At 33.8% G+C, this 20,151-nt stretch overlaps 1 protein-coding gene across 5 annotated transcripts in view; it reads right to left on the bottom strand.

Moving 5' to 3' along the window:
• The window catches only part of ASCC3 (activating signal cointegrator 1 complex subunit 3), a 284,849-nt gene that overhangs the window by 198,890 nt on the left and 65,808 nt on the right, over window positions 1-20,151 (bottom strand). For all 5 annotated transcript variants that reach the window (XM_080586451.1, XM_080586455.1, XM_080586454.1 and 2 more), the window contains exons 9-10: window positions 9,375-9,575; window positions 8,783-8,923 (exon numbers count right to left, since the gene is read on the bottom strand). In XM_080586451.1, the coding sequence (XP_080442577.1) occupies window positions 8,783-8,923; window positions 9,375-9,575 (342 nt within the window). The remainder of the gene's footprint in view (window positions 1-8,782; window positions 8,924-9,374; window positions 9,576-20,151) is intronic.

Genomic DNA, 20,151 nt, shown 5'->3' with positions numbered 1-20,151 from the left:
CAGAATCCAACATCTGTTCTTGTTGAACATGAGTCAGCTATATAAATTTTTGTTCAAAACATTTTGGTATGTTTAACTCATTTGAAAAGTGATTTTTTTCATCTCATTTAAATGCAGATAGACTTATTTTAAAAAGATGTTAATTTGAAAATTCAGAAGAAAGGAAATTTTCTTTTAGCACGACAGTACTACTGAGAAATACTCTGAAACTTTGGTCAGAAAGAGAGGCTAGTCCCATCCTCTTTCTTTTCTTCTTTTTTTTTTTTTTTTGTATTAGATTTTGATGTCCTTTGAAAAGTTATATCTCCCCATCCAAACGCTGATCAAAAGAGGATATTCTGCTCCTGCAGCCATTGGTGTGCATTGAATTCAGGACTAGTTTTCATTCTACTCATATTGGAACAGGGATTATTAACTAGGCTCAACTGTTTTGAAATGAAGAACTTGAAAAGAGGAAGGCTTCTCTATATCTGTGAGCTTTATAATCTCCGGATCACTTCTGTTGACCACTGCATGACAGTTTATCCTCTTCCACACTAAACCCAACCAAACAAAAAAGTAGATTCTATTGTGTCTAAAGCATGCAAAGTTTCCAGAGCAAAGAACCACTCTGTTCCAAGAAGGAAACAGACTGGTATCTAAAGGCAGCAGTAATACAGCTGCATTCAATAACTGCAAGCAAAAAAACAATAGCATTTAATTGGAGATTAAAGTCCAAGTGCCTAAAGACAGACAAAATATACCAGATGTGAAAGAAAAAAGTTAGTGATGAAGTAAAAAGAAAGCATCTGAGATTGCATATGCTGAATTATATAAAGTATTTTTGGTGGATTATTGTCTTCACAAAATGATATGGTAATATGAATGGGATAACAATTGACAATCTCAGGGAAAAAAAAAAAAAGATTCTCCTAAATTTGATTTCTTTATTAAATGCTCCCTGAAAGGCCACCTGCACAGAACTTATTAATTCCTACCAAAACCTATGAAATAGACTGAGAGAATATCAAGAAAACTAGTCTTTAAAACAATGTCTTGTTTTTCAAGATTTCTTTTTTATATAAAAATCTTTTTTATTGGAAGAAGTGGACATTTACATTATTAGTTATGTGGATTTATCACATTTATCACAATTCAACCTACTTATATGCTAAATAGGTCAAGCAGTCAAAAAGAAATCCTTCATATCTAACGTGATTTAGTGATAATTCTGTCATCACTTATTTTTTTCCAGTTCCTAAGTGCAAAAATTTATCCCTTTTTCCTAATGCAGAGATGTCCTAATTTCTGGTTACATATAAGCATAAAAGCACATGAAATGGGTAACCATAAAAAAAAAAGTAAATCAGTAACTAGTGTAGAGAACCCCTTTATTACACGCATAAGGTTCTAACAGTGGACTTTTTATATACATTAAATGGAAAGCACATATATACACCGATATCACAAAATATAATACAGTAAAAATTAACAAAATTTACGTATTTTTATTTCCATGGGGAAAAAAAAGCAGCAGGAATCAAGCTCACTATTTGCTTTTACCCAGAACCATCTCTATACCTTATTAATGTGCAGGAAATGAGAAAAAGAGTATAAGAAAAAGCAAGCTGTAGATGAAATAGAAAGCACCAAGCTTATAGCCCTCTTTTGCTTCAAATAGTTTCAGACTTGATTAGTTTTATATTACAGATAAGAACTTAAGAAAAAAGCATTATTCCATTTTATTAGTATCAGATTCCAACAGGGAATAAAGCCTTCATGACTTAATATCACAGTCTATCAGCTGACAGAATCTATCACACTGATCATCCATATTACTGAAAGGTCCTGATGCCATTTGCTGTTCTCAGAACTGCTTGCCCTATTCAGCTTTGATGCTTTTGTGGTCTCTGCTTCACTTCTCACTTCTGCTTTGCCATCACAAGTACAATTAATCAGCTAATCTTTGAGATGTCAGAATACATTCAGTCCTTCAGGCTATTTCCTCTCCTCAAGAAAAGCATTCTGTGCAGTAATCAGACAAATGTATTTGCCAATGCAAATGTAGCATACACAAATTCTCTTTTCATTTGCAACACTGCTGTTTTCAAAAACACTTATCAGTACTGTTGTATTACTCATGCTCTTCAATAACAACTGCCTTTTTGTTCTAAACTAGTCTTATTTTTAGTATAAATAGATAGCTAAAATAAAAAAAACCACAGCTATATAAAACTTGCAATAAGCTAATAAAATATTTATCTTGGATTTAAAATATCAAAGTTAAAATTTCTACAAACACATTTAATTTAAAAATCAGCTAAAACTAAGTTCAATTAAAAAAAAAAATAAAAAAAACCAAACACAAACACAAAACACCACACCTAAAACTACAACTACATTTGTTCTGGGTTGGCCTTGGCTGTCTGCCAGAGACCCATCCAGCCACTCTCTCACTCCCCCTCTTCAACAGGACAGGGAGAGAAAATAAGATAGAAAAGCCTGCTGGCTGAGATGAAGACAGGGAGGTCACTTACCAATTACTGTCACAGGCAAAACGGACTTGACTCGGGGAAAATTAATTTGATTCATTGCCAATTTAAAAGAGAGTAGGATAGAAACACAGACCAAACAAACCTTAAAACACCCTTCCTCTTAAGCCTCTTTCTTCCCAGGCTCACCTTCACCACTTTGTTTCAAGTCTTCTACCTCCTGATGCACCAAGCGGTGCAAGGTGATGGGGAACGGGGGCTGTGGTCAGTACATAACACTTGGTTACTGCTGTTTCTTCCTCCCACTTTTCCCTTGCTCCAGTGTGGGGTCCATCCTACAGAACACAGTCCTACATGAACTACTCCAGTGTGGGTCCTTTCTATGGGCTTCAGTCCCCGAGGAACACACTGCTCCAGCATACCTGTGGACTAAGGGCCAAAGTTCCTGCCAGGATAAACCTGTTTCTGTGTGGGCTCCTCTCTATGGGTCACAGTTTACTTAACCTAACTTCAGTGTGGATGTCAGCTCCACCTTAGTCTTCCCAGGCTGTAGGGAAATACCTGCTCCACTGTGGTCTCTTCCAAAACTTCCAGTGGCAGCAGGGGAATATTGGCTCAGGCACATACAGCACCTTCTCCCCATCCTTCCTCACTGACTGTAATGTCTGCAGGGTTGTTTCTCTTACATTTTTCCTCACTCCTTTCTTTCTTTCTCTCTCTCTCTCTTTCTCACAACTGCTGTGCAGTGTTTTTACCCTCCTCAAGCCTTCTTTCCCTGAGGGTCTGCCATCCTGGCTGCTGGGCCTGGCCATGCCCTGTGGTGGGGCCACTGGAGATGACTTGAAATGGCTGTGACTGGCACGGGGCAGCCCCAGCCTCTCCTCACAGAAGAGCCCTGCAGCCCCCTGCCAGCATCTGGGCATGGATGCCTCGTAACTGTTTAGTTCTTGATGCGTTTTTTTCCTCCTTAATTGGTATCTTGTAAATCATTCATATTTTCAAGCTCTTCAACACATTCAGCACTTGGCAAATGAAAGTGCTATTACTTCTCAAATCTAAAGCTTTGAAGGATTGTTTCTTAACAAAACGTTAAGATACTTTTTACATAAACTGTGAGAAAGAAACAATCAACTCTGAACGCAACTTTACCTTACACAGGCTAACTAGCGGGGAACACATGACAGCTAGCTGCCTGATAAAGCAGGTCAGGTTTAGCAACTTTCTTTCCCCATCACCTGTTTTTTAATATATACATATATACATATATATATATATATTTAGCTACACTGCACTGACTGATGGTCTAATCTTTCACTTTATGCCTCTGCATATTTCATTTATGCAGGACACTACAAATTTAGGTTCTGAATTTGAATTATTTGAGTATCTTGAAATTTTTCCAGAGTTGTAAAGTTACAAAAGTTTATGAAGTTTTTATTTTGTTTTGTTTTTTAAATGAGTGAATGCCACTCCCAGTACCCTACTTCCTAGCTGTATTAAACAGAAATGTTTAAAAACACTAAGTTGGAAACAGAGTAAGATCAGATACACAGTTTGTTTCCAGCACCCCTTTTCTTCCACTGGGTAGGGAATTAATTTTTATCAAATCCATGATTTAAAAAAAGGCAGAGGTATTTGGAGGCATGCAGAAAACTAAAATTTTAGAAATGTCTGTCTCTGTGAAGGTTGGCAGGCTAATGTTGACAGGTACTGCCTTGTACTTCCATAAAAGCATACATTTTTATTTTTATTTTTGAATGTTAAAGTACTTTAGCAATGAGTAAACACTACAGGAAATATAATAATATTTTTGAATAAATAACCTTGCTTTCTGCAAGATCATTTTCTTGATCAACAAGAACAAAAATGGAAACACCTGCTACTTAAAAAATAAGTCTATATTTCAAGAGTTACAAAAGAAAAAGTATTCAATAGGGCAGAAATGGGAGAATTATGACACAATAGTTTGATTCATTTTCACATAATATTTATTTTAAAGATAATAAATTTCCTTCTCTTGATCCTCCTGCTCCCTGAATCCCCTTAACTCCAAGAATATGAGAAGGAAGGAACAGAGATATAGAGAGGTTTATAGACTGGGTAAATTAGCCTGCTTTCAAATGTTGACCAGATTTGTTTATCAGCTACTACGTAATTTTAGCAACAGAGAAAGCATGGATAATCTGGCCTTAACATTAAGATGTATCTCTAGTGAGCAAGGCTCACAACAGGCTGACAGCCTCCAAGGCAAGAGACACAGGCCCAGTAAAAGAAGTTTGGCTTATATCTGCATGCCTGAAGCACAAAGTAAAGTAAAAATATGATAGAAAATTTATTTCAACTCTAAAATGTCAGTCTTGGTTAAATGTACTCATTTGAATTTAGACCCTAACCATAGACAAGGATCATACTGTAACAAATCTTGTATAAAACTGCTGATGTACTAGTGTAAGAGTCATGAACATTTACAGAAGCTGGAGATGCAATAGAATAGTATAATAGCTTTCCTTAAAAAAATAAATAAAACTCTTAAAAGGCTGTTTTATTATTAAGGTTTATACAGGTAGAAGAAATTTTTGCTAAATTTCCACTGGGTTATGCCAAGGATCTTAATTTTGTTTCTCGTTATGTATGTATAAAACATTAAAGATAAATTATCTTATACATGTTTATTTTTGCCCACAATCTTTTAAAGTTAATAATTATTTAGGTCAGAAGATATTTCTGCAACTCCCTAGCTGCTGCCACAGGTTTGCAAAAGTTAAGAGTAATCATATGCTTATGTGCCAGTGAAGGACAATGCCTTCAGACTTGGTGATTGCATTACATGTCTATACTGCTCCAATTCTAGTTGCATTCTCTGAAGTTTCGGAAGATAACTGTTACTACTATATTTGTTGCAAACACAAAGTCAGAGATAGATGATCTGAAAGCTCACCACTTGATTCTGAAGTTGTTATATAATTTTCCAGACTATGTAAAACAAAGACAGAGTAGCTGTATATATACACACTTTAAAGTCCAAATGGACCAATCACCCAAATAATCCATTGTCTTAAAAACAAAACAAAAAAAAAACACGTAAAACTGTATTATCTCAAATGCTACCCAGCAAAAGATGCAATTTATTACTCTCTAGTATTTTTCATTTAAACACTAAGACTAACATACCAAAAACAACTTACCAAACAATAAATCACAGCTAAAGTAGACTTAATGTCATTAGTGGTTTATTTGATATTTAAGCATCAGTTATTCCTAGATAATAGAAAGTCAATATACAAACAGAGAAAAAATTGACAGGAAAAAAAACTACAGAGAAATACACTTCCCCAGATTTTTTTTTAATTTATTTTTTAAATGAAAAGTAAAAACTTAATGCATCTTTATTTAAAGCATGAAAAAAGTTAAGATAGACATTTTAAAAAGTGTAACATAAACTCTTTAGCAGAACTAGTACAATAGCTAGGGCTATTTATTTTTTGTACTAAGTTCATTTTCTTCTGTTCCCAGGTTCAGTGAAACATTTATGTAAAAAAATATTTAGTAATGGACTCTGGATCTATTTTTTCTGAAGCATTAAAATGACACATTAAATATTTACATTTAATTTTCATGGAAACATTAAGGGAAATTGGGTCTTCCAGTTTTTATCCAGCTTCCCTCATCTTATAGGTAGATAAATAATAGTTCATTGCCCATGATGTAGGGAGAAGGCTAGAAGGCTGTATGAAGGGTCAACAAAACAATTATCTGGATTTCTTTAAAGGCATTTCATTACTGAAGAAAAAAAAAAGGCAATCACCACCAACAAAAAAAAAAAAAACACAACCTTTTTAGAAATGTTGGGTTCTGAAGTATGCTTTAGAATGACAGAATATTCAAAACATAGTATGGAACAATATGGAAGCAAAATCATCTCATGCATAATACTATAAATGCTTTCTGGCTAACTTTTTCAATATTTAAAAATATTTGTAGGGAATTTAGAGGCAGAGTCTACAGACTCCTGTAGGCAGACTCCATTAATTAAAGATGAATTCCTGGGAAGTGAGATAGTTAGCAATTTGTCAGCTAAAGCAATTTTTCCTCATCAGAATAAGCATAACAGATGCAAGTAATGACTTACAAAATACACAAATTTAAATACACAAAGTATGAAGGATGAAGCATGATGCATGGGAAGAAAGGAGAAAATTATCAGGACTGTCACTGAAGTTCTACTTCTAACTAACACCTGACAATCACCTCATTCTTCTATCCTTCATTGTGACTGATTTGATTCACTTGAGAATGAAAACGAAGATGGTGAAAATTCAACCGCTCAGAAAAGAGGCAAAAGTCTACAGTCACAGAAGATTTAGATCAGGCATTCAGTCTCCTAAAAAGAGAACCTCCAATGTTTTGAAACAGTGATCCAACATGAAATGCCAGCATCTGCTTCTGTTGATGATCTTACTCCTGTTTTTTATCCTCCAAAACTGTATGTACTATCCCTATTAAACTTCACATAAAAAGATGAATTTCAAAGCAATGGGATCTGTCTGTAGCATGAAAAAAACAATTTTTACTAGGTAAAAAATAACCTTGCCAGTTCTTCAGGACTTTTGCACACAAATCTAATTTAACCTCTTCCCACAAAGAAAAATAATATTTATACTATTAGCGGGTGGTATTTTGGATTAAAATAGGAGAGCATGATGAAGCAGAGTCTCTTGCTAAACTTAAATTACTATGTAACTATGCTCTAAATGAATACTTTGTTTATATTAATATTTTCCCATTGCTAAAGTAATAAATAAAATCTTCACTCTGTAAACCATTTTCCATCCATATTTCTTAATGACACCTGAAATTACTTTTTTTTCTTTTCCTTACTTCTTTATTGGATGTAAGCACAGTTTTACGTAATGCGGTGAGATTTTATGAATTATGATGCAAACTAGGAACTAGCACTTTTCTGTTCTACGTTCATTCCCTTCTTAGATCACTGTATTTCAGAGCAGGGTTTTCCACGGTCACTTTAGGTTTACTAGTGATTATACATACTCTCTTTCTACTGTCAAAACTCTGATCTACTGCATTGTGTGCCCTAGCCAAAAACTATTGTGGAAAAAAAGAACCGGAAGTAATTTGAAATGACAATTTGGTCTATGTAAATAATTTAATTTATTAAAAAGTCTTTATTGAAAACTTTTTCACCTTGTAAATATAAATTTTGGGCAGGTGGTGTTTCAAAGTAATTCTGACATTGCTCTTACTTACAGATATGGGTTTGTTATTTATTGGTTATCACATTATTTTGTCCTTGTGCATCAATATGCATGCATATTGATATTCTAATGATGAAAACTGTTATGCAGGACTTCAAAGTAGATGACTGCAGTGATCCTCTTGATTATTAATTACAAACAGATATATCTACTAGCTATGCAAAGAGATTTTTCTAGTCTTACCGAAGAAAGGTAACTACAAAAAACATTTTATCTATTTAAGAACGGATAAAAAGTCAGTATTTTGGGGAAGTGATATTTCACAGACACAAATAGCATTTGCCTAAAATTAATATGACAAGAAGTATCAGCTAAAACATAAAAATCTCCATCTAGACAATACTATTTACAAAGCTAAAAATTCAAAATTGATTAATTTCTATGAATGATCAAAGGTTTAGCCTAGTGATACCTTTTACTTTTCCTTTTATGAACAAATGAGGAAAAGTGAGATTAGCCATTTACAGGAACCTACAATTTTTTTAATTTTATTTTTTAAAGAAAGTATGTATCACTTGTATATATTTGCAGTGATATTATTAAGGTGTTATTAAGGTATTTTCAATTTATCATTTCCGACCAGACTTTCAACTTTTCAAATACTGTTATTAAAGAATGCCAAATCTGAATTTAGGAAGGTCATGTTCTTGCAAATGCAACTATTGTCTTACAATTCTGAAAGGGTAGGCATAATCCACTAATGTTCACAAGCTGGAAATCAGGTATGATGTTATTCGAAGTTTATACAGAAGTGGCTCACTAGGGTCTATTTCAAGGCATAGCTGTGAAACTGAATGGGAGAACCCCCAAAGTTTGATGAGCACATTGCTTAAGATATTTCAAATGTATCAGAGTTTTAATTGCTCTGAATTGCTTCTCAAATGTCACATTTTAGAACATAACCAACATAATTAGATGCAGTAATAATGTTTCAGCTGCTTCACTAACACTTTCATAACGACAGTTAAAGAAAAACACCGGCATACCTATGAAAAATACAAAAGTACAAAGAACAATATTTTCAAATATTAAGCATACCTGTGTTCGCAGAATTTCACCTTTTGACAGTTGCATATCACCAGTCAACTCTTTCACAGTAATACCTAGTGGTTCAAGACGCTTGCTGAAGTAATTTGTCATTTCAGCTGCCAAAGCCTTCATAGGAGCAACATATACAATCTGTAACCAAAGGGACACTCACTTGATAAACGAGCAAACCCCACAATGTCGTTTGTTTCGTGGCATCTATTACAAATCACAACTTATTGTGAAATATGATGCCAGGCACTCACAGTGAAAAATGTTAATAGTGATATATGAAAAGTAGTTATCTTTGTTGGACGAGCATGCAGCAGCTGAAAGAACAATGGATTTTGTTTACATAGCCTCATCACTTTGAAAATTGGTTCTGCATCAAAGCTAAATGCATTTTCATAGCTTTTTCCCTTGCATAATAAGATTTTTAGAACAGAAAAAAGAAAAACTTGAAGAGTAATGAAGTAAATCAAAATTACCCTTATCTTCAACTTGGAAAAATATAATATTCTTGAAAATTCCCAATTTCATGTTGCATATAATGGGTTTTACTTCACCAGTTAAAAAGCAGTTATTTGGTTCATTAAATTCTTACCTTAAACTCATCCTTTTTGATAACACCATGCTGAACATGCTGGCGAATTTCATGAAGGACTGTCAGCATAGCAATGTTGGTCTTCCCAGCTCCAGTGGGCGCACAAATTAACATGTTCTCATTTGTGTTGTAGGCAGTCTCAAAAACTATAGATTGGATTCGGTTTAGTCTTTTCATGCCTTTAAAAGCAAGTTGCCCAATCTGTTAAAAACAAACAATACACGTATTTTGCATTTTTCATATGTATGTGTAGAAATTATAAGAAACAGAACGCATGGTAACAAAACTCAAGATTTATTATTCCAAGCCTTTTATTCTGAGGCTACCACTTCCAGCCCTCAAATTTTGTATCTATAAGAAAAACAAAACGTAGCAGCATAATCTCTCTTAAATTGAACTAAAATCTTCAGTCAGATGCTATTTCATCATTTCACTTATTCTTAATAAAAAGTCTGGGACCAAAACTAACATACAGTAAAATAATTAACTATTAATAATTAAACATCAGTAAAGCAGCAACAGTCAGTGTAGTAGAATATATATCTTTAAATCTAAGGTGATAAACTATGACCACTCAAACATAAGAAGAGTCAGCAATACACAGGAACCTGCTGAAGAAACACATGGTCTTTAAAATGGCTTGTGATTAATTTTGTGCAATAAATTTTATTATATAAATACAGACAAAAAAAACAGTAATGACCTTCTCTGATTCTGAAGAAATATCCATCTTACTATTTTAACTGTTTAAATCAATAGTACAAAAAATAAAAATAAAATTACATCCTCCATAGAGACCTTAAAACTTGTACATATAAAATAAGCTTTAAGAATGTTTTGAAAAATTTAAAGTTTAGTTAATATAGCTGATTATAGTCATTACAGTCTAGTACATGTTTAAATCTTATAAATTGAAAACTCAGTTTAAAAATTATTTGCTTTGTTCCTCTTGGTCTCTCTGAAAAGAGATTTTTGCTAAGAAAGAACTGCTGTAGACAGGTACAATTCCTGTATTTCAAGATCCTAAAAACTTCTGCAACAGAATCAAAGATCCTTAAGAGATAAATATTAATTTGCTAATAACTTTGCATTTTTATTTACTTTTCACAGGCACTTAGAAGAGAGTGCAGGACACAGAATTATTTCCATTCTTCTACAGATTTCATTACCTGCACAGCTTTTACTAATAATCATTAAACATATAATACTGATATTTTTGAAAATTACCATTTTTATTTTAATTGTAGGAAACCACAGAAGTACAAATTTACTGTAAGGAACAGTCCTGAAAGCACCTTCTGAAGATCTCTTTCTGTTATTACAGGCTCTTCAGCTAATGTACAGACGTTTGCTATGGTAAGTAATATTCTTTCAAATACTATTTTACAGAAGAAAATAAATCATCACCCAGTTTCTTACTACCTGAAGTAATGCAAGCTTAACAATGAGGGCTTTATTGGCTATTTAAATTAACCATTTTATTTAATTGTAAAAAAAAAAAAAAATTAGGTCTACCATTTTGCTTCAACTTCTTAGTAGCCTTGTGAGAAGCTGAGATGCAAATTCCAAATTTACTTTAACACACCCTTTTCAGAGTATATGACAAAGCTCTACTTATAGATGTGGAGGAATGACATTTGCTGATTGGCCGATTACAGTTTTATTCTAGAGAACTTTAAGTATTAAAAAACAACATTAATTGATATAAAACTCAATGAAAATACTATGAAACAACACTTTCTATTTAATTAAGGTACTTTTAAATTTAGCAGTACTGTTGTCTTAGCAAAACTTTCAGGTTGAAAACTCACAACACTGAAAAAACAAGTTCCACTCAAATCAAGGTTTGTGGTTGTATTTCTAATATTGAGATATCTATGCATATCTAAAATATTTTCAAATATCTGTTCTAAACCGTTAAGTGTTTTTGTTGAAGAAAAAATTGTATACAGTGCATACAATACTTCTACAACTTTTCATCAAGTGTCTTTAATTCTTTAAGTGGACGAATTTCAGGATTACAATAGTCTTCACAACTAGTATTCTTTTACAGTCTAATTTGCTTGCAAGATTGCAGGGGAAATCTTATTTGCTTTGCATTGTTTTATATACATAATGTTTACTTGGTGTATCATCTTCAAATTTTGTTTAATCATTATGAATGAGAATACTTAAAGTGTTAATGGGCTTCTTGGAGACCTGCTGATTACATTAGTGATATCAGAGTTCAATTGACTGTTTTTACAGCCTCTTTGGTGATTTTAAGTTTGTAATTTGCCTGGCTGCTTCATTTTGAGATTTCTTGTCAGGTCTTTGAAAAAAGAGTTGTATATTTTCTTTTCCATTCCATTCCACTCAGTTGGTTTTAGAAGCTATTTATTAACACTTCATAGTGTTTATAATAAATGATATATGAAGGGAAACTCAAACACGAGTTTGGCAATTACATAATTGAATCAACAAAATACTACATAGCGCAATACATGTATTAAAGAAGCAGCTTTTGAATTAAAGCAGAACCATAAACCTGACTTCATTTAGGCAGCTAAGTATCTTCAGAAAAGAACTACAGCATTTTTTTTATAATCACATAATCGAACGTGCATAGCTTTACACATACAAGTCACCTTACAACTGTGTGATTCCTTAATACCCTTAAATAAAGTATTTATTTTTTTCCTAAACTACCGCCTATATACATTGTTCCAGGTTCTATAAACAGGCAATTTAAGACATATTTTGTCACTACATTTGGTAAAAAATACATACACCATAGACCTGGAACATGTAATTGGTAACAAAATACATCTATCTGTTTGGATAAATAAAAACAATTTCCCATCTATTTTCCTGTTGTAAAATAGTAACACTGTGGATTAAGACAGACTTGGTAAGCAACAGTAAATTTTCTACAGAAAGTCCATTGGAAGATGTGTAACAAGTTAGAAAAAGCATTCAAACTTTATTTATTTATTTATTTTTAAAGGAACATTAAGAGCGGAATAATTACTAAGAAAAAACAAAACTCATAAAAGCCTGGTTAATAATTAGAAGTATTTTGTTAATAGCAACATTTAAACCAGAATCTAGACTTTAATTCAACATACTAATTAATTTTCAAGAAACTCAAAAGAAAAAAGGCAGACTGACAAATAAATGCACAATACTCCTAATTGCAATATACAGCCAACACAGTCTTCGAAAGGTGACTCTGCATGAACATATGAAGGATTGAAAAAGCTGTAAGAGAAAGGAATTCCAGAGAAAATAGTATCTGAAGATTTCCTTAGATTAACTCTATATTTGGTTGAAAAAATATTACAGATTACCTTTCCCCAAAATCTCAGTTTATTCCAAACAGTAAGTACAGCTAAGAGTATAATCCAAAAATAGCAGTTCAACTCTTAAAAATAACTAAGGAAAACAGACAGTATGAGAAGAAATGCAATAGTGTGCATAGAAATCCACAGTTTGACAAGCCAACAAGATTTGCTTTTTTTTTTTTTTGCATAAGATGGTTTTTACATAAGCATGAATCAATGTAAGAGATCAGAAAGAAGCAACTCGTTCCAAGAGATACTCAAGGCTGCTCTGATATGAATGTCAAATATCTTTCCTTATTTTAATAACCAACACATTGTTTAGAAAATAAGAATACACTTAATGAAGATATTCCAAATTAGTAATTTCATTAAGAAGATCTTTGCATACTGGTGCTCCATAGGCAATCCAAAAATAAGTAACTATTAAGTGAAAAATTATTTAAGTCATTGAAGTAAAATTCATGAATGAGTCCATATGATTCAGTCAGCAACCGACAACTGCTTGAACAACACAGTAGTAACACCCACTGGCTGTCATAAATAACACAGACCATCAGGACTTTATAGGCACAGCTTTAGACATGCAATTCATTAGCCAGACCAACTCCATCTTTGTAGTTCCTTCTACAGAATTTAATGAATATGACACGATATGAATATGATATTTAATGAATATGGACCCCCAGAACAAGAAGGATGTTGATCTGTTAGAACGGGTCTGGGGGGTGGGGTATGAAGTTGATGAGAGAGCACCTCTCTTATGGAGAAAGGCTGAGAGAGCTGGGGCTGTTCTGCCTAAAGAAGAGAAGGCTCCGGGGTGACCTTATGGCAGCTTTTCAATACTTAAAGGGGGCTTATAAAATAAATGGAGAGCAACTTTTTGCTCAATCAGACATTGACAGGATGAGGGGGAATGGTTTTAAACTAAAAGAGGGGAGATTTAGGTTAGAGGTTAGGAGGAAATTCTTCACTCAGAGGGTGGTGAGGCGCTGAAACAGGTTGCCCAAAGAGGTTGTGGATGCTCCATCCCTGAAGACCAGGCTGGATGAGGCCCCGGGCAAAATGATCTAGTTGGTGGCAACCCTGCATATGGCAGGGGGGTTGGAACTAGCTGATCTTTGAGGTCTCTTCCAACCTGAGCCATTCTGTGGTTCTATGACTATGACAAAAGATGATGTTCATCTTTTCTTGCTAAGCATATATCTCTCATGCACTCTCATAGTGCTCTCTCTCATGCAGCACAAAAGGCATTCCAATTCCATTAAAAAATTAGGTTATCTGTTAATTCTCAGGATCACTTTAATCTTTGTATCACAATTTTTCACTTAGTGGCCCAGTGTGCTTTTAAGCCAAATTCAAGGCACAATGATAGCGTTTTAGTAGCAGCTTTACATTCAATCTTGATGTGCACAGACATAAGGTGTCCTACCTAATTTACCTAGAATATCGCACTAGAAGAAAAACAAAAAAACAAACCACAACGTATTTAATTAGCAATTTATCCAGAAAAGGTGTTTTGGTATTATCTTCCTCAGAATTATCATATTTTAAGGATTTATCTACAGGACATTCCCCTAGTATTCTTCATTCTAAAAGAGATTTTGTCTTCTCCGCATTCATTTTTTTTTCCAATTTTCACATAATACAAATTTTTTTCATAGTATGAAACAAAGAAATGTTAGACATCTAGTCCTAATTTCCATAGCATAAACCAATCTAAAATAAACTTCCTACAATGATGATTTCTGCTGTACTACCCATTTATCATAAAGATTATCTACTGCACTTATAAACCAAGTTTAAAATTCTAGTATTTTCTCTACTATTTGGTTCACTTTTAATATATCTTAATATCGTATATTTCAGATGCAACAAGCCCCATACTGCAGTCAGTCATTTTATTGTTCTTCCAATTAAAAAATAATGTGACTAATCCATGCTGTTTTACAGAAAATATATGAACCTCAGAAAATGTAGTTCAGATGTCCCTCATCGTGATATGTAAATAATCTCAAGGTCACACTTCTCCTTTGCTGTATTTTAGAACGTTGTTAGTAAAAACATGCATCTATGCATGCATGCTCATACACAGATATATACACACATGCACATATCCATTTTTATAAACATATTCACACTATCATTCCAAATTATGAACATTCAGTAGTCCCCTTACTTTGTAACTATGCATTTATATACTCATAGCACTTTTGTGCTAGTGTAAATACTACTTTGTTAATCAAAGTACACTTGGGGACTTCCATGAATGCCCTCTCCCGATCATACTTTCCATATTTTACTTTGATAGAGGTGGTAGCTCATGAGATTTAGAAACATTAATATATATACCACAAAGGTTACAGAATCACAGAATCATTTAGGTTGGAAGAGACCACCAAGATCACCCAGTCCAACCTCTGACCTAACACTAACAAGTCCTCCACTAAACCATATCACTAAGCTCAACATCTAAACATCTTTTAAAGACCTCCAGGGATGGCGACTCAACCACTTCCCTGGGCAGCCTATTCCAATGCCTCACAACCCTTTCCATGAAGAAGTTCTTCCTAATATCCAACCTAAACCTCCCCTGGTGCAACTTTAGCCCATTCTCCCTCGTCCTGTCACCAGGCACGTGCGAGAAATTGTGATATTTGAGAGCACAATTTCCTACCTGCTCTGAAGAGGGAAATACTCCTTCAAAGTACAGATATAGATTTTAAGCAAAAGCTCCCAACATGTAAAAGAAACACTGCATAATGCTTCTTAATTGTTTGATCAGCTCCCTTTAGCACCAATCCATAATAGTGAGATTTACTTGGACTTAGGGGAGACAATTTTTTTTTTCTTTTTTAGGAACAAGTGGCATAAATAAAGATATGAAAGTTATGTAAATGTACCAACTAAAGTTTAGGATTGACTTTGGGCCATCATCAGCTTTACAATTGCTTCAAGTGAGTAAAAATTATATCTCACCCAATGTGCAGTAGCTGTGGAGTTATGTGCTATAAAGGAAGCTTGCAGTAAAAAACATTAGACATGCAAAAAAACAAAAGGCACAGGAAAAAAAAAAAACAACCATAAGCTCTTTTCAAAGCCTTATATGCTAGAAGTATCTGGACTAGAAAATAAGAGCAAATCTTGCATGATATGGCTATCCAAGTCACTGTTGACAGTGATCGCAGATTACAGAATCATTTAGGTTGGAAGGGATCTCTTAAGATGATCCAGTCCAACTCCCTGCTCAAATCAGGGTTATCTAGGAGCAGTTGCCTCAGGACTCTTTCCAGTAGGGTTTTCAATATCTCCAAGAATGCAGACTCCACAGCCTCTCTGGGCAACCTGTTGCAGTGTTTGAGCACCTCACAGTAAAAAAGCATTTTCTTGTGTTCAGATGGAATTTCACGTTTTACTTTGTGCCCACTGCCTCTTTTCCTGTCACTGAGCACCACTGAGGAGAGTCTGGCTCCTTTTTTGTTAATAATTCTCTCACATCGGGTAATTCAGCCCCTTAATTAGATTAAGGAACCAGAAGAAATTCATAGAAGTGACAGATAATGAACCACAAGGGTAAAAAATACTCTGATCTCGTATAAAACACAAACCACAAGACTTTCACAAATTTATTTTTAATTTGAATTTAGTTATCTTTTAGAAAAAAACACTATGTAGTGTTGATTTTTAAAATTGTCATCACAACCACTGTATAATGCATTAAGTTTTTAAGTCAAAGTAGTAATGAAAAATTGGGGAAACTTTCATACTTTTAAGTAATACTAGTGTCATTAAATTAAATGAAACACTGAGTAGTCTTCCTGAATTCTAACAGAGTACACAAGAATAAGTATCTAGAGAAAAAAAAAATATAAATATATATATATTCATTATATACAAAAGGATAACCTCTGCTTAGTTGACTCTGGGATAATACTTGAGAAATCCTGTCTGATATTAGGAAGGAAGGAAATCATTGCATACAAACTATGAAAATTATTGCATTTTTAATTTGTAATGCTGTTTTTAAATTTTGATTAAATATTTCTCCTCCACACTTTCAGAGTTCGTGTTTGCCAAGATTCTGAAACTGTTATTTCTGTAACAAATTTATTCACTTCCCAGAAACATGAAAATTCTGGGCAGCTCATACCAGTGCTCTTCAACAATCAAACTTTTATTAAAGAAGAATCCATCTCCTTCCAGAACAGTTCCATTAAAAAATGAATTGCATTGAAATCTAGTAGTTTATTGGACTCCTTCTAGGCACTCCTTGGAACAATAACAACAACAAAATTAAAGAATACAAAAAATGCATGTTTATTTAAGAAAAAATAATCAGTTCTACCATCTGTTCTCTTGAAGAAGGAAAAAAGATTTGTGTGAAAGCAAGAGTTTCTGGAAAAATATTTAACTTCGTACATGACAGCTAAAAGTTAACACGCCATAAATAATCAGGACAAAAATCGTTTAAGTCAATAGATGCGTTGCCACTAACATTATCTAAACTATTCTCTTGATGAGCTACGCTATACATACAACTGCAACAGTCACACCTTTTCTATAGTTACCTGAATTAGTCAACCACTGATTTATACTAATGGTTTTTGGTTCAATGTACAGATAAAACCAAAAACCTTTGCATATATAAATCCAAAGTCAGATTGACAGAAGTGATGTGAAAGCACTGTAGGCTCTCCAAGGTTTTCACAACTCTGAGAGAAAACACTGAAAAGGCTTGGGGACTCTCCTTCCCTCACTGGGTGAATTGTTGTGTTCTTCAGGCTAGTAATAATATAACAGAATGATTATACCCTCTGGTGATTTGATTTGAGGAAATGGATAGCAAAGTGTTTCAGAAATATTTATCCATAAAATCAACTATTTCAACATCACTGTAAAGGTACTTAAATTTAGCATTCAAAATTTGATTTCAGTTACACTTTTGAGTTACACTCAAAAGCATCTTTCTAACGTCAAAGAGAATTATTCCAGATTACAGTAACAAAACATAGATAGGAACACAGCTTCCTGTTAGAGCTTTCTGATGTCATTTATAAATTATGCACAAAAGTTACCCTGAAATATGCAGCTAATAGGGAAAAAGCAAAAGGAAAATTGGCAACAGTTGCGGCATTTCCTAATAACATCAAAAGTTAAAATTTTAGGAGAATAGAAGAACTTGAGTTCAATTTGCTGGCATTTAATCAGATTTAAAAGGTATCACATAAAGATAGTTTCATTTCTTTGCAATTTAAAAATAACTTGAAAATAACTTTATGCAATACACAAAGCTAAGCACATGGAAGAACAAAATACAACAAGTCACTGTGAGGTTTAAAGCTTTTAAAATACTGGTACCCTTAACACCAAGGTTCCACCTGGATTGCTGTGTATTAAGGCATCAGCTACCACTATCTCCCTGACTGTTCTAGATGGAGATGGAGCTATGATGAAACTGATGTATTGAGAAAACAGTAAACTGGTGTACTGAGAAAACAGTCCGATAACTTCTTAAGGTTGTATACAACTAAAGGATGCTATCAGCAGACCCAAGAGTATATCTCTCCCTTTATTTATGCCCCTGGGAAACCTCAGTGAGTCTCTTTAAAAGGGAAGAGAAAATCATTGTTTGAGACAAACTGTCTCAACTGTAACAAGAGGGGAAGAAATCAAAGAGTTAAGACAGAAAACCTTTTTCTAGTTGTTCAAGAATACAGACACTGCCCAAATAAAAAGCAAAGAGAATGAGGACATCATGAAAGGAATTACACCAATTTTGGCCATTGGTGAGGAAAGCATTACTAACACAATAAACATTTAAGTATTTTTATGCAACCAATATAAAATGGCTTTTGCTACCTTTTCTCAAATAGATTGTAAGATGTGATATGAAAGTACACACAAACTACTTTTTGAAAGTTGAATTATTGCATAAATCACCATTTATTGAACTAATGGGAAGAATTCTGAAACAACTGCATCATATCAAGAGTCACATAATGTATTTCTTCCTTTCCCATTCTTGTTGCAGTTTTGTATAAATGGGTTACTACTAGCATTAAAACAAACAAAAACTAAACCCCATCACACTTCTAAGCAGTAAGTTGGTTATTACCAGTAGAGTAAAGAAGCACTGATGAGGACATAAATACATCTCAAAAAAATAGTGTGGCTACTGCAACTAGCCTAGCCAGATAACCTGAAAATCTAGTAGGTATGGGCAGTACTGAAAGAAAACAGCAGTTCGTCTTTGTCCAAATCTGGAAAATGGTAACCATAGGGCAAAGACAGACATCAGATGAAAAGGATCAAAATTTAGTCCATCCTATGGACCCTATGAGCAACCGAGGCACGGGTCAGGATAGAGACACAAAATCTTTGAAAGGGTTGCATCTGAGCATTTCCATTCAGCAAGTCTCAGAGTTTAGAAGCATGGAAAATTAAGACACTGAAAACTAGGAAGTTGCAAAACCTGAAAAAATGATGAAAAAATATTCCTTGCACTGCAAGCAGCACTAGAGATTTAACAGAACTATTGCATATACTTTGAAAGGAATATATGCTGCAAGTTACAACTGTTTCAGACTTGTTGTTAAATTTATTTTACTGCTATAGTAGCTATTGGTATGCAAAACACTCTTTCCTGATGTAGGCAAATTACTGATGCAAAACGAGAGAGGCATTCTTGCTTAGCTTAAAGATACATTTGATAACAAGTAAGCCAAAAAGACTCCACCTAAGGGGTATGCATGGCAGGGAAGCAGTCTCATGCTTAGAGGTCCAGAAGGACAAAGCTTTAGATGTTTGAGCAAAGGCAAAAATCAGGAACACAGGAAATTAACTCCTACGTAGTCTCAGATGACTCAGGAATATTTCCATCCTATTTCGTATTCAGAGAACAAAAGCTGAGAAGGAGGAATATGTGTACAGAAGTTTCCTTCATTACATTACCCTCAATTACAAGTAATTCCTGTGAATGGCTAAAGAACTTCTTCCTTTATACTTTATTTACTGTAAATGAAAAGTTCCTATTCCCATTCTCCAGATTGATTTCCAGCATGCTACAGAGGATAGAAATTCTATTAATTAGTAAAATTATTATTTGTTGTACAAAACACACCAATTTATTCACATGAAAAGAAAAAAACAACTCCACTCTTATCTGATGCGTTCACTTCCAATATTCTAACTGAAAGAGTAATTGGTAGGATAGTTACAATTTTCCAATTAGAATTCTGAAAAAGTATTTTGCTAGAACTACTAAGATACAAAACCACAGAAAAATCTGTTAGAAAATCCATTTTTCCCTAAGAGATTAGACATTACTTATTGTTCCCTGCTGTTCTGCAGACAACAGCTACTCTTTTAAAAATTTTAAACTTCCATTGGTAGCAGTTACCATGTGACCCTGAGGTCAATGGAAATTGCAAATCTGATATGCATAGTCCTTCAGATAA

This window comes from Anser brachyrhynchus (genome assembly GCF_964034855.1).
Source record: "Anser brachyrhynchus genome assembly, chromosome: 3".
Taxonomy (NCBI): domain Eukaryota; kingdom Metazoa; phylum Chordata; class Aves; order Anseriformes; family Anatidae; genus Anser; species Anser brachyrhynchus.
This window is presented reverse-complemented; position numbering and strand designations above follow the sequence as displayed.